Raw genomic sequence first — 15,946 nt, 5'->3', positions numbered from 1 at the left:
TTAGTGACCAAACTATTCAAATCAATTATTTACTGACCATTGTTCTTCCTGTCTTCAGATCCCTCCTCCAGAGGCTACCAACCGCACCCCGAAGACAAAGGTTCTGGTGACCAAGCGCCCCAACCCGACTCCATTCCCCACCGAGACCCAGGACAGCCACAACCAGCCACACCTGGTGGACCAGCGTGACTACTCTACTGAACTGTCTGTGACCATCGCTGTAGGAGCCTCCCTGCTCTTCCTCAACATTCTGGCCTTTGCCGCACTTTACTACAAGAAGGACAAGCGCCGGCATGATGTCCACAGGCGCTGCAGCCCCCAGCGTAGCGCCGCTAACGACCTGGCTCACACTCAGGAGGAGGAGATCATGTCCCTGCAGATGAAGCAGCACTCTGACCTGGACCGGGACTGCAGGGGAGTGGGCGATTCCTTGCACCCGCACGACATGGTGTTGAGGACTGCCTGCCCGCCGGACTACACTCTGGCCATGAGGCGCTCGCCGGACGACATCCCGCTCATGACGCCAAACACCATAACCATGATCCCCAGCACCATGGGGGGGCTCACCTCACTCCACTCTTTCAACACCTTCCCCAGCAGCGGGCAGAATAACACCCTGCCCCATCCGCACTCACACTCCACCACCCGGGTATAGCCCTGTGGATGTACCCACGCAGGCAGGACTCTGATGGCTGAGGCAAAATCTAACGCCACTGCTGTAGCAGAGACTTAAGGCCGACATGCTGACAAACACAGATATGTCAGGAGCTGAAACGCCAGCCTGGAGTCGCCAGACACCCATGGAATTACACTGGGATTGTCGACACCCTGTTAATACCGGAGGGAATATAGTAAAGGGTTTTCTGGGGGGTTTGGACTTGAGGAAAAAAAAGTATAATTATGTTTTTGTAGAAAAATAAAAGACAAGAAGAAAAAAGTACAAATTATGAGTTAAAGGAAAAACAACCTCACAAGCTAAAACAAAGAGGAGGATGTTTTTTATTATTATTTTTGTTCTAATATTGCAGCAAAACAAGGTACAGTAAACTACTTTTTCTTTCTAGCGACAGATATGGCCTTCGGGATCTTTTGACAAATGACTACTTGACAGTATTATCTGGGAGCAGAACAGAGCATCAGACACGCCTCGGAGGTGAGAAGAGGGGAGCACTTTGTAAAAGAAAGAAAACATATTGTTTTCCTTTGGCACTGCAGATTACTGTGGGGCACAGAGTAGATGCGGCGCAAACCAATTTAGGCATGTGTTAACTTCATAAATGGAGGCTATGTAAGATAAAACAAAAACAATTGTTGAATAGAGCGAAGGACTGAACTTAAAGGAAAAAAAAGAAACCCTGTATGCACAATGGAACCATTTTGAGGAAAAAAATGTCACAAATACTTTTCATCCATTTATTTTTGAGGATCGGGAACAATTTTATTGTATAGAACCTATTTACATATCTAGATCTGTACACTAAGCACCAAGGCTGTTTAAGCCCTCTTCTCTTGGGGGGCATCTATACTGCAAACCTGCCAGCAAGACTAAACCAGTGGGAAGTGAGGATCCACCTACTGGCTTTCTGGCAGTTCCAACTTCAACACAGAGAGCTGGGGGACAAAGGATAATTGGATATTTTAGCACGATGCGCATGACAATTTATCTGCTTGATGGCTGCTCTGCTGATTATGTCATTATTAAGAATAATTTTCATCCTCTCCCTTGCATTGGGGCAATTTCAGATGGATTTCCTGATTGGATTGCAGGAAAACACACACCCTTGCAGGACCATGGGAAATGCAGTTCCAGGTTGTGGATGTTGTGGGCTCAAATTTGGGAACAGAAAAGGGAGGGGCTGGGGATATGATAAAACTTTCTTGCATAACATAATATAGCTTGAGTGGAGCTGGGCATATAAGGACTAGTTTTGTACTCTGTGTGTTGGTACTACTTTTTGATAGTGGTTAAATCACATTACACTGTATCAATCAAACTCATTGTACCTTCAGTTGAGATCAATGTTCTTTGTTATTCTACCTATTGGACCACTTTACCGTATAGAAGTAATTACCTGCACTGTTTATTCCATCGCCCATTTTTCTTTTCTTTAACTGAAGGGTGCGTTGACTGACCGTGGATGTCCATAGGTATGAAAAAAATGAAGGGTGAAAGTGAAAAATATGATGGAAGAGTGAATCTCTGGGCTATGTAGCTTTTCTTTTCTAGCCAGGTTCTTTAGAGCTGTTTTAATATGAATGCCTGTACGTGACTAACACAAGTCAAAGGCCAAGCACAGACAGATTACATTGGGTGGACATGCTCAGCAGGTGGATGAGAGGAGGGGCCAGGATGAGTCTAGGTCAATTCCCATGATGCATTATTCATCTAGTTTTCATCATTAGCCAAGGTTGACCATTTTGTGAGGCACATTGTGTTATGGGAAGAAAGAAGAAAGGCCTCCCATAACAGCTGAGACCCACAGACTCACCTCTTTACCTCACTTTAAAGAGCTCCTACTTTTTTTTTTTGGCCCCAGTCTTTTTCTACTAAAGATTCTCTACTGGCTCATCTTTTCTACTGAGCTGACAGGTTGGGCTGTTTAGCAAAACGGTTTCCCCTCGCATCCACACCACCTTCAGTTTACCGTCTCCTGCAAGGCTGTCTGCCATCGCTAACATCTTTAGGTCAGTGAAGCCTCAGCAGCTAACAATGTTAGCCACCGGAGTAGGAATGTGTTACACAGCAAAGCAGACTGCAGTCGGATCCAGTCGCTTAAGAGTCACTGCCGGGGTAAATTGGTGATCTTCAAAACAGACAGAGAGAGGAATACCCTGGATGGCAAGCCTATTGTGCTCATATAAGATCTGTATGCTGGCGCAGAGATGCTACTTGGTAAGCTGAAACGCTTGTCTCCCTGTTTTCCCTTCACTAAAGTGTAGATGTGTGGAGGCCTCTGTTGTGAGAATACATCCTGCCCCTTTTGGCTCGCTCACAGGCACTGTGCAGTCATTCAAAATAATGAGTGCAGACTACTGTTACCCCATATAACACTGCAGCAGATAAGTTGGATGGGGGGATAAAATCTAGTCTGTCATAGGGAGTATTGCTTTTTGGAATAAGATTTAAATTGAATAAACTAATTACATCTGTTTGCTCCAGATTGTTTCTCTGGATGAAATGAACTGCCAGGGTTTGATCTGGGGTTTAAACAAAAGACAGATTCCAAGGCTATTATCACACATGGGCCAGACAAAAGTGTGAATTTCATGATCTGGGGAAAATCCATCCTGTAGGTCTGTTGGCATTGTATCGACAGGCCACAACCTAGCACTCTGCTTGCCCGTTTCTGATTGCAGACACACACACAAACATATGCAAATGAGCATGTGTGTGCTAACACCCACACACACACATCCATGGGCTAAGTAATTAGGCCTGGGCTTTCCAAGTGTTTTGGTATCTACTCAAGATATTGTATATAGACTAACAACCTGATTGCCTGCACTTGGACTCAAGATTTATTATACCCATATAAAAAAACCTACATGACCTTGTGTTTTGTAACCCAAGCAAATGGTTGAAATACATTTCACAAGATGTGGAGGTGAACTTTGGAAGAAAATTAAATGCTGATATTGGTTGAATTGTTTACTGACAGTGAGTGTTGAGAACATTTTGATAACAGCAAAAATCCCTTCCATGCAAGACAAAGTAATGAGCAAGAAGGTCTTAATTGTTATTTTAAAATATACAACAATGGTGTAACTTTCAGCCTTGCTGGGATCAGACTGCGTATCATCAGGCCAGTTATGGCCCAACCCAGACTCAGACTTGCAGACTAACTCTGGCATACTTCTTGACATTGCAACAAAAAGGCTAGCATGTCATTTTCTGCCTTCTCTCACCTTATTTGACAACTTCTATGATGTGTTCATTTCAGTAAACCCGTTACCATTTTTAATCACCCTCGGGTAAGGATAATTATTTCAGATTCATGAATGTTGGTGAATTGTCACCCTTTGCACACATATGTATGCTGTGCACCCAAACACTCACTGTCTTTCTACCAACTACAAAAGAAAAAGACAAACCACAGAGTAACAATGAATGTTACCAGGTTCACTTTCAATCATAGATGTTAAAATATGTCAACATTTGTTGCTGGCCTATGTATGTCGTGCAAGTCATGAAATACCGCAAGCTATGATTGGTCAGGCTGCTATGTGTAGTCCACCATATCACTTAGCTGTAGTCTGACATCTCAAAAGGCAGTGTGTAGTCTGATCCGAGCATGAGCCACAATCTACCTGCTTACCATCACATTTGGCGTTGACATTTCACTTGGATTCATGTGAAATCCATTTGACAAAGAATATTCTGGGTCACAGCATACCTGCGTTTTTGTCATTTTACATTATAAGGCACCCATAAACCTTTTGCCAGATTGCAGTAGCCTTTAAAAGAAAAATGAAATACAACTGGTCAGGTCTTGTCAGGCCACACAATATGGGTATGCAGACATTATTGTGTTGTTGTGAAAAATACAATTGGCTCTAAATTCCTAAATTCTGTTACATGCTGCTGGTAAAAAGGGACATATTACATATAAATATCACAGGGACTGGGATAGTACATTAGTCAGCACCTGCCCAATTCAGGCACTTCTCTCCAGAGAAATGACACAGGGGTAAAGAAAGGGCCACCTGTTGAATTAAACATGTAATTGCACTGATGGGTAAATAGTCAAGCAATTACAGGACCATGCTAAGTAGCTGACAGCTGAGGATGAATGCTAATTAATAACTTGCCATGATTATGATAGGTGATAAATGCAAGCCAACTGTAGCGTGAGAAAAGTGCTGGTCAGTACCTGACATATTTGAAAATAAAAATGGAAATTGGTAGAAGCTGTTTTGAACTTAGTGGCAATTGCTAAGATTTACCTTGTGTGGTGAGTACATAAATATAGAACAGTCCTAGATTTCTCATACAGAACACGCAGTCCTGCCAGCTTGCTTAAGGATGTAAAACTAGACAGACGGACGAGAAGGTGCTGCAATGACTCATGAAATCAAGGGTTATATAAGTGAGGAAATGCATTAAATAGCTTTATCGTGCCTAACAACTGACAGAGGAGAAGCTTGGCAATCGAAGCAATTTAAAACAGTATAATTAGTGAAACTTCTGAAAGTAAAAGCATAGGATGACCTTCACCCCCCTGAAGAGAAGCATTAGCTGCGTTGCTTGAGAAACCTAATGACAGCTTAACTTCACTAATATCACTGAAACTTACATAAGCAGGACAGACAGAGATTGATGAAATCATGAGCTAGCTGCACAAATTGAGAGGCAGCTACTGTAGACCTTAGCATGACTGATTGAAACACTAGCAAGCCGCTGTGTCCCTGGTGATTGAGAAGGTGTGAAAAAGATTTCAAATACACAGTACCTCAAAAAGGAAGGACTGGAAGGAGCCACTCACTGACTGTGGAGGGAAGACCCAGCACCTTTTATGAGACGGAAGCACTTGCTAGCCATTACTAGTGGCTGACTGCAAAAAAAAAAGTGATCAATAGCGTGTCAGCTGATAAACTGCATAACAGGCTACCAGAGTCATAGCACAGTGCCCCTACTTAACAAACTCACATAAATACAGATACTACATACGACATTACTCATTGCTCTCTGGCAGCCATATTGGAAGACTTATTTCAGCCTTTTCACCATTAACACTTACTAGTTTTGTGCTAACAAGTTAACGTGTCAGCTGGATTACTGGATTAGTGGTTAGCTGTTTCTGTCTTCTTGTTAACACATAAATACATGTGGCTATCAGCTGGATATTGAAGGTGCTCTGTGAAGTTTTCATTATTTTGTTTAACCAATGTTTCCTACAAAAAAAGTTACTTTGCTATGACCTAACAAACATATCGAATGCATTCCCTACCTCATAAAACATTTGAAAAGCTTTTCTATGTGAATGTTTGGAAACTTCCATTGTTTTCTTAAGCTTTCCCTCTTTTTCCTATTCCTGTATAGTTGGTACATTATTGTGCATTGCCTTCCCCAACTGTCAGTATGCATTTCTGGCGCCTGCAATTGTAGGTCACGCCACCCCCATGCTCTTGACGAACTTTTGCATTTGTATGCACGTGCTGGTAGAGCAAAAGATGCCAACAACTTTCCCATCAAACCATTTCTCAGCAGAACCACTAGTGGTCAAAAACTCCACAGGGTACCTTTAATGTTGATGTTGCTTGCATTGTAAAAACCTCAGCTCACACTTAAATTAAAACATATGCTTTCGAGTAAGGGCTAGGACTTAACAGACTAGGGCTATCACCAGTTTCTGATGAGTAAACTAAAATTGAAAGAAGTATTCCATATCATATAACCGATTTTAACCCTTCCTGAAAGGTAAGAGCAGATGAGCAATATTGTCGTTCACAAACATGTCTTTGATTTCAAGATCTCATATTATTCTTATTCAAGGCAATGGCAATTAACACTCATGTTTACACTGTACATGTATAACCACAAGCTCATGCACTGTGGATGGAAACACTGACTTGGTCAAATTGCCACTATAAACAGAGGTCTTAAAATACGACATATATTTCATAGTTTAAAACCCATCCACCTGAATTATTCATGAGAGACTAAATATATACACAAAAATCAGAGGGCAAAAGCTGCACTTGCCCATGAAAGAATGAACTGGGAAAGGTGGCGATTGGTTTTGGGGCTGCCATAAGCAAGTGTTCACCAAGTATGCATGGTTTCCCCAGGACTTTATTCTTGTCAAAATGGAAAACTTGGATTAGCCTTTACACTGTCATGGGACACTAAAACTCTCCACTGAAACCCAGCTTGCTTAAATTATTTTAAAAGCTCGTTTTAAAGGAGGGGTACCTACCCTTCGATAAAAGGAACATTAGGCCTTTAAACTAAGAACTAATAACAATAAACCATGACTGGATAGTTAAACAAGCAAATAAAATATAAAAGAAGCTCATATTTAATTGCAACTTTTATACTGTTTATATGCTGCGGCACTTTTAACAGGGAACCTTATGACTTTTTATCTGAGGAGAAGGGTATACCTTTTGTTTAAGTTCAATGGCCCATAAAAACATAAACATACCCCCCCCCCTTTTTTTTTTTAAATTTACACCTTTTTCATATTTTATCTCTGGTTCATGACTGAATTTCCTCAAGACTGGAGGACACTAAATGGGTGCAGCATGCAGCAGGAGTGTGTTCCTTTGTGTTTGGTGAAACACACATCTTTTCAAAAGACAGAATCCATGGCATAGTTGTAAACCGTAGAGCCCTTATTGAGTGCATTTACATGGAAATCCATATGCTGATATTGTTCATCAGTTAAAACTATACTCCACTGTCAATAACTGAGGCTTGTACACATGGATCAGTGTTTATTTCTGTAATGTGTGCCTAATTTCTGTGTTGAGATTTTTACTTTTCTGTTTAATTTATTTGTCATATGACATCTGGCTTGTCCTGAATAAGACTTGAATTTGGATTTATTGGCTGTGTGCTTGTAAGTGCACTACATCTGAAACAACAGAGTGCATATCCATATGGCAGATATAAGATAAAAGTCTGAGTTGAGAATGACTCCCATCCTATGTCACCCTCCTTTAAAACTGTGTGTCCATCATTCAAAGAGGGATACTCCGAACAAATCCAGGTAGCATTTCTTCAGTCATTTCTGTTGAATCCCAACTGCAGTATGTTTCAGTGAGCCAGTCTAGCAGGGTGAGAATGAATCCACGCCGTTTGGGACTGAAGACCGTTAAGAAACCCTGTTCTAGGGGGATGCTTCACTTTTGTTCCAGTGTAAATCTGCCCTGACTGTGGTCGACAGTCAGCCTGTGCTGTAGTGTACGGGACAGACAGGGAGGGGAGGAACAAGCACTGCGAATGAATGTAACGCAACGTGCCATTTTCTAAACTCAAATCGCAGCAGAAACTTCAACAACCAAACCCTCAGTTTCATCCTGAGAGGTTTTTGCTAGCAGTCTGAAAACTAAAGGTGGGTTTGTTCTTTGAATGCCATGTGAAACAGGTGGCACTTTATGGGCTGGTCTGGCATTTGTAATGTAGATTATTTGTCACTTGTCTTTCTTTCTGGTTAAATAGTAATTACTCTTCTGGAGCACAATAAATGATTTTAATATGCTGATATGTTTTTTTTTCTCTTGAGTCTTCATTTATTATTTTCTGTGCCTCTTCCTGCTAAGTTGACTGATTTAATTGGTGAAGCTTACATCCACTGTCACTCACAAGAAATTACTTTGGCAATTTATTTGTTGCTGGATGAAATTAGTGTTCCACCACTGAATGCAGAACAAGCTTTGCCGTCAGTGGCATGCACATTAAGACAAAAAGCTGATGCCTGTCGACACTTGGGCCTATATGTCCCTACGCACCGTATTCAGGGAAACAGATAGGTAGCAGGTAAATTTGTCACACAGTCACACATTGCAATGAGCAGAACGTGCTGATGAAAAAGATGTTCAACTCAAGTCTTGCTTCTTTGTTTGAGGACTGAACTGTGATTTATGGTACATGTTACATTGTTTACTCAGCCCATTTAATTGTATGTTGGGCGGACATCCATATAGCCCATGGCTTCATTGAGTCATGTAATGTAAATATCCTGCTATATTAGATAAGTTGCTGTTAGCTTTACATTATTGCTTATTGATTTCTTCACCTACACAGTAGAGTTCCTGGCACCACTGCACAGGCTTCATCTGAACTGCCAGTCCTCTTTAGATTGTACAGTGACCCTGTGAGCTTAAATAATAGACAAAAGCAAATGAAGAAAAAGTCTTCATCAATTTGGCATATGCGCAGCATTAAAAAAAATGAAAGGCACTGAAAATACAGAAAACGCAACCAAATACAGCAAACAGAAATGATTAACACAGTTTAATTCACTTAATGGGTGTGAGCAATTTGTTTAAATTTTAACATTCTGATTGCTTGATTTAGATATTATGTATGCAGTGTACAAGTAGTATGCAGCTTTTTCCCCCTAAATGCTGTGTAAGTGGTGGGATGATGTTTTGGTGTATAACTCACTGACCTTTGATTAGTTAACCTTGTTCCAGACATTTCACAGCTCTCATATCTAATGGTTTTTCCCCTCAGCAATTCAAAGGTTGTTGACGGCTGGCCTGGTGTGAAAACAACTAACTAAGCAGAGTTTTGTAGGTCGGATTAAGATTGGAGACGTCATCTTCCTGTGTCAGAAAAACGTTCAACAAAATGATTGTACAGCTGTACATGTTGCTGTAAATTGACTTACAGAAATGATAACTCTCTCTCAGAAATGATGAGTTAATGGCTCCTGGCAACCTCAAATCACAACACTTTTCCATCCAGGATATTGCTTTTAGCTGGACCCCACCAAGGTGGGGGCCGGTTCTATGAACGCAAAGGTATGTCTGACTGTCCCTAAGTGATGAAGTTACACCATCAGTTGGAGTGTTAGAGTCTCCCTTCATTCTACCTCATTTCTCTGTCTTCACTTTAGCTGAATACAATGTTATAAACTTTATGTTCTATTGTTTTCCAGCATGTGATGGCTATTTCAGTGCCATAAATACATGATTGTTGTTTGCGATGTTCCACCTATGGACTTCAGGGCATTATGTCTCTCCTGATCTTAACCACCACGCCAAGACAAGCAATCTCTCTCACACACAGAGAAAAAAAGCAAACGTACATTTTGTTTCAGCGCTAATTGGAAATCAATCGGAATTCATCCTCCTTGGAAAACGGTGACATTTTCCCACTCTTTGCCAATGATTAGAAACAAATTATGCCAGAAACTGAGTGACATTTGGAGAACAGGCGGCTGTTTGGAGTGGAGTGTAAAGGATCAACAGAGATGTATTTATGCTCTCTGCCGCTCATGTTGCCGTGTGTCTGTGTGTGCGTGTGTGTGTGTGTGTGTGTGTGGGTACATGCCTGTATTTGTCTGACCAAGGGCATACACTACTGTGGGGCTGCTCAGCCAGAGGGCCCTGTAGGAATAGCTTGATAAGGGAGGCATATTTACCATAATAATGCATCTCATCTCTGCACATCAAACACTCCTGCCTGGTCTGATAACCCGCTCTTTAATTTAGCACAACTGTTTGATCTAGCTGTGCTGCCGCTGTCCCAGGGCCGTTGTCGCGAGCAGTACAACAGTTGGGTAATTGCTGTGTACTTTAGCAGTGTGTTACAAATAGAACAGTTACGTAACGGTGCGCGTAAGCTGAAGAAGATGTCTGAAAGGGAAACTTCCAATTACATAACTTTAGAGAATATCGACAGTCCTATCTACACATTGTACAAATTTTTGTCACGACTGTGACTGAAAAGATTCATCAAGATTTACCCCACAAACGCAGGGTTATACAATTATCTCCAGGGCTGTAGTGACCACTTAGAATAGGTCACACCCTTAGCATTTTGGTTCCACATCATCAAATATCTTGAAAATAAATAATGTACTTAAGCACAGTATTAAGTGTACCAGCATTTGGCTGTAGTGGCTGGTGTGAAGTAGAAATCTTGGCTTTGAATCAACACTTTAAAAGAGCAATTTTTCAGCACCCGGTGACTTCACACTTTCCTGCATTTTTGCCCCCCCCCCCAAATGATGGACCTGGTAGTCTGTTTTCTAAATAGAATTTATTTACTTTGCTTATTAAGGAAGGTGACACACGAGCAGGGAGGACATGTTTAAACCCCAGGTGTCATTTTTTGGCCACCTGTTTACTTTTCGATTTGTCAGCAACAGTCTGACTGTGTATGTGAGAAAGTCAACCTACAAGCGCAGTCACACTCCAACATGCCATGTGTGTAAAGAAGACAGAAACAATGATAGTCAGAGTTGTGCTAAGGGCTTAGAAGTCAGGTCTGGGGCCCAAAGGTCAGCTGGGGTCATGGAGAGGGGGCTGTAGTTCATGGCAGAGCTCTACCAGCACCTTTACTTTTTCTGTTGGTTGAAAAACAGCAGGATAAGCCAATAGGGCAAATTGTGGTTTCCTGAAAAGTCCGATTTTTGGGTTTAGATTATATATAGTAATAAACTTAACTCTAGCATTTTAGAACTTCCATCAAGTTAGTCCACGAGAGGCTAAGATATCCAGATTTTCATATTTTGTTCATACATACATGCAATGACTTTTGAGGTGGAAGGAAGAAAATGTGTTAAACATTCCATCAGAGGTGATACTTGATACTTGAATCCTAGTTCACGATTTTTAGCTTAATTAGCATCATGCTGCAGGTCTGAATGAAGAAAGAGACCACAAAGCCTTTTTATGTACAACATTCATAATTGTTGCGTTTTGAAAAAGGTAAAGATTTTAGGCTGGTGTGGAAAAACTGCTGTAAAGTAAAAATGCTTTCAAAAATAGACATGTTCATAGATTATATTCACCAATTTACAAATTACAAAATGAGTGAACAGAAGAAAAATCTAAATAAAATCAATATTTGGTGTGGCCACCCTTTGCCTTCAAAACAGAATGAGTTCTTCTAGGTACACTTGCACAAAGTCAGGGATTTTGTAGGCATATGTGTATGATTCAATAATTATACCAAACACGTGCTAACAATCATTAATTCCACATGAAGGTTGAAACACACCCATTAACTGAAACATAAACAGCTGTGTAGGAGGAATACAACTGGGCGAGGAACAGCCAAGCTCAGCTAATAAGGTGAGGCTGCTGAAGACAGTTTACAGTTTACTGTCAAAGGCATACACCATGGCAAGACTGAGCTTAACAACAACACAGTTGTTATACTGCATCAGCAAGGTCTCTCCCAGGCAGAAATGTCAAGGCAGACAGGGGTTTCCAGATGTGCTGTCAAGCTCTTACGAAGAAGCGCAAAGAAATGGGCTGAGGAGAATAAACTGCAGCAGGTGCACATCATGTTTACTTTACTACTACTCCAACTACTGAGTGCCATCAGCTTAGAACCAGCCGTGGGACCCTGGTAAACTATCTACTGTCTGTAGAAGTCTGGTCAGAAGTGGCCTTCATGGAAGATTTATGGATAACTATTTGTTATTTCATAGGCAATTTGGGATTTGAAATTCAGATTCAATTTGACAAGTTCAATAAATGATTGCTGTTTCCTAAGTCAGTGAGTAATCGTGTAAAACTAATCGTGATCTCAATATTGACCAAAATAATTGTGTTTATTGATTGATTTCTGCCATAATTGAGCAGCCCCACCTGCAACAGTGGAGCATGGCAGAGGTTCCTTGCAAGTTTGGTGCTGCAATTTTGCATACAGAGTTGGGGAATTAATGGTCTCCTAAATCCTGAGAGGCACGAAAGGAAGACACTTACTCATCATGCAATACCATCAGGGAGGCATCTGATTGGCCCCAAATTTCTTCTGCAGTATGACAACAACCCCGAAACATACAGCGAAAGTCATTAAGAACTTTCTTCAGCGTAAAGAACAAGGAGTCCTGGCAGTGATGGCATGGCCCCCACAAAGCCCTGATCTCAACATCATCGAGTCTGTCTGTGATTACATGAAGCGAGAGAAGCAACTGAAGCCCTGTCTAGATGTACATGAGTATTTTCAAAACCATGACTTTTTCTACGCGGTTTGACTTTCATCCACACAGAAACGCAGAATCAGGTCGCTGAAACCGAACATTTTTGAAAACTCTTGCCAGGGTGAAGATTTTAAGAAACTCCGGATGCAGTGTTGTCGTGTAGACAGTAAAATCTGAGTTTTTGCCTTGCGTCGTCAGAGTGTGCGCCATTATCTGCTGCTTTTGATGTCAGATTGTGCGCCACTGCCTGCTTTGTTTATTTTAATAGGCTCTGGTGGTCTGGCATGCTCTTGACAGCGCTTGATAGCGTGTTTTTAGCGAGATTTTTCTTTTAAACAAAATGCAAAAATCGTATAAAAATACACATGTTCAAGGTCACCTCCAAGTTCCCTGACTTACTGCATGATGTGCTCACTGACAGCTACTTTTACATTCTGTGCAGTTCTCCTTAAATGTTGCTCAAACACATCTGAAAATACCAGATTCCACAGGCTTTTTTGCTGTTTCAGGGCTGTAATGCAGATCTGCTCTGTGCCACGTGCTCAAAAAATCTGATTTGAATGGTCGTATAAAGCTAGCCCACAGTGACGTGACGGCTTGAATCCATCTGTTTTGAAGACAATTTCTGGGCCTGCTGCCACTTGTTTGTGCTGAACTACATTAAAGCAAATTCATTTTTGGGGTTATGCTTTTGAGACATTAAAACAATGAAATGAATAACTGAAATTCCCTAGCCACTTAATAGATATCCAAAATGTGCTCTGCTTTTAGGCAGATGTGTCAAACTTTCCACCTTAACAAGAAGTTTTAATCATTCTTTTGTTCTGATCCTGACAACACACACAGCAAAAGCTTTGTTCATTGTCTGTGTTGAATTTAATTGGGATGAGTTTTGCATCGTTTGAGTCGGTCCATTGGATGCTACCCTCAGGTAAGGCAATTATAACCAGCGCACTGTCTCTCTCTTGTTCAAGGCCCGGCTTCTTCTCAAAGAGCTTCTCGCACAGAAAAACACACAATGGACTTGATCGGAGCTCTGTTTACAAGCCTAATGATCAAACACTTTCGGATTAGAAATAACATCTGCTCAGTGTGTTTGAGGTACCATAAATCGGAAAGTGTAGTTCCTACTCAGCCAACATCATTGATCCTATTTTGGGAAAGATAAAATGTGACTGATGCAATTTCATCTGTTTACAGATGTAAATGCAGGTTTAAGACTTAAAAAAGATTGCAGATGATACTTCTGTTGTAGTCAACATATGTGAATGCAGACTTACTGAGAGCTATTATCTCATTTCTTCTATTTGATCACAATGGCGTGCACACACAGACCCGTATTGTCTGAGTTAGGAATGAGTTATTGTCAACACAAGTGAATAGAGCATTTCTCTCGTGTTTCATCCTATGTCTACAAGCGATCAGCCTGCCGTGATTGAACCAAACAAATTAAATCTGAGAGGATCTGATGCTTCTCCCAGCCTGTCCGTCTGAATATCTTTGAGCTTAATGAGATCTGGCAGTCGGCCTGTTCCCGTTGTCTCTCTGGAAGTGAAGAAAGTTGGAACTGTCCATAGAAAAGCTAATTCATCAAATCTGACAGCCAGGCTCTCAGCAACAACAGTAGACTCTTAGAAGTCGCATGGCATGTATGGATAGACTGGAGCGGTTTTGCATACCTTTGTTCCATTTCATTAGGAATTATGAAGATTCATTCAGATCATTAAAGAAATGGCCACCAGAGTGTAATATGTATTTCATTATCTTCTAAAGATAACATCTAAAGGATGCTCTATATTGTGTGAAAATACAAAAGGGAGATAACAGTGGCTAGATTAATCCCATGGGGCCCTGGGACACACAAATTGAAGCATTTAGGCCCTTACTGGCTCCCTATTCCTCTCGTTTTCATTTCATTGTGTATGAACACTGTCACCTCCAAACATCCATTACTCTATGTCAGAGGTCACTAATTGGTGGGCCGCTGTTCTTTCCGGACCCGGACTTATAGCTGATTTATTATTGAGAATTACTACCTCGTGACAGAGCGTTTCTGTTTTAACCCGTGCAGCTTTCCTAACATTTACTGTAGTGGCACAGGAAACTCACAGACCAATGGCATGTGTTCCAGTCGTCTCGTGTGATGCTGCTCAGCTAATCAAATCTGTGCATTCCGATAAGCATTGCGAGTAGAGTCTGCGAGTGAGATAAACACGGGGAGAGAGGAGACAAAAGAGAAAAGAGATTTCACAGGCCTTTTAACCAAGAATGTACAGATTCTTACATGTACATTCCTTCCACGGGAAGTTCAAAACCAGAATATCTCATATATCTACAATCCTAGCTGGCAAGACAAGCCGCAACTCATGTTTTTCGCAAGAGAAAGTAGGGAAGTGGTAGCTCTATAAAGGGAATGAAAGACAAGAGGAGGCATTAAAGCTGTTCATTAGTTAAGATGTGTTGAGTGTTTATTATAAAATTGGTTAAGACTACACTTCATGCGACACTTTTTATTTCATTTGTTCTGAAATTAAGCACTTTGTTTTAAGATGCACATTTAAAAAAAAAAACTATTTTAAATACAGCCTTTAGTTTACTTAAAGGTTCATTATGTAATATTTCTGAGGATCTATCAACAGAAATGCAATATAAGATCCTTATCTATGTTTTCAGTGGTGTGTAAAGACCTTGCATAATAAACCATTATGTTTTTATTACCATAGAAGCCACTGAATGAGCCATTCATATCTACATAACCGCGGGTCCCCCCTTCCATGGACGTCACCACATTGCATCGTCATGTTTCTAGCTGAAAAAGGACAAACTGCGCTACAGAGCGTGTTTCCTCACTACGTTCTTCTTGTTCTACTTCTGGTAGAATTCAGGCAGTGCAGACACTCATCATTATGCTGAATATGTATGTTAGAAGAAGAAGAAGTAATAATTTATACAACAGGGGTCTGCAAACAGGGGCAGTACGGTCGTGCAGTGGTTAGCACTGTCGCCTCACAGCAAGAAGGTTGTGGGTTCAAACCCCGGTTGCCCCGGCGTTTCTGTGTGGAGTTTGCATGTTGTCTCCAGGTGCTCCAGTTTCCTCCCACCATCCAAAGACATGTGTCAGAGCAATATTTTCAACCATTAAATTGTAGATGAGATAAGACATAATATTGACTTCCATTAACATGTTGTAAGCTCAGTCAGTAAAATGCAGGACCTGCAACCCAAGGGTTGAGTGTTCGATCCCAGCTGAGTGCAGAAGCGGAGAACTGAGGTGTGGACCCAAATGCAGACTGTAGACAAGGTATTTGCAGTTCAAAAGATTTATTTAAACAACAACT

General features: G+C 41.1%; 1 protein-coding gene across 1 annotated transcript in view; it reads left to right on the top strand.

The window, feature by feature from the left end:
• Positions 1-8,204, top strand: part of nlgn1 (neuroligin 1) — a 348,698-nt gene extending 340,494 nt beyond the window's left edge. Inside the window, exon 11 of the mRNA XM_038716834.1 lies at positions 59-8,204. Within this exon, the coding sequence (XP_038572762.1) occupies positions 59-655 (597 nt within the window). The 3' untranslated portion in view covers positions 656-8,204. The remainder of the gene's footprint in view (positions 1-58) is intronic.
• The last annotated feature ends 7,742 nt before the right edge of the window (positions 8,205-15,946 follow it).

This window comes from Micropterus salmoides, unplaced genomic scaffold (assembly GCF_014851395.1).
Source record: "Micropterus salmoides isolate LMB-PRFRI ecotype aquatic unplaced genomic scaffold, ASM1485139v1 Ms_hic_scaffold_13, whole genome shotgun sequence".
Lineage (NCBI taxonomy): Eukaryota > Metazoa > Chordata > Actinopteri > Centrarchiformes > Centrarchidae > Micropterus > Micropterus salmoides.
The sequence above is the reverse complement of the archived record's forward strand: the minus strand, read 5'-3'. Positions and strand labels throughout refer to the sequence as shown.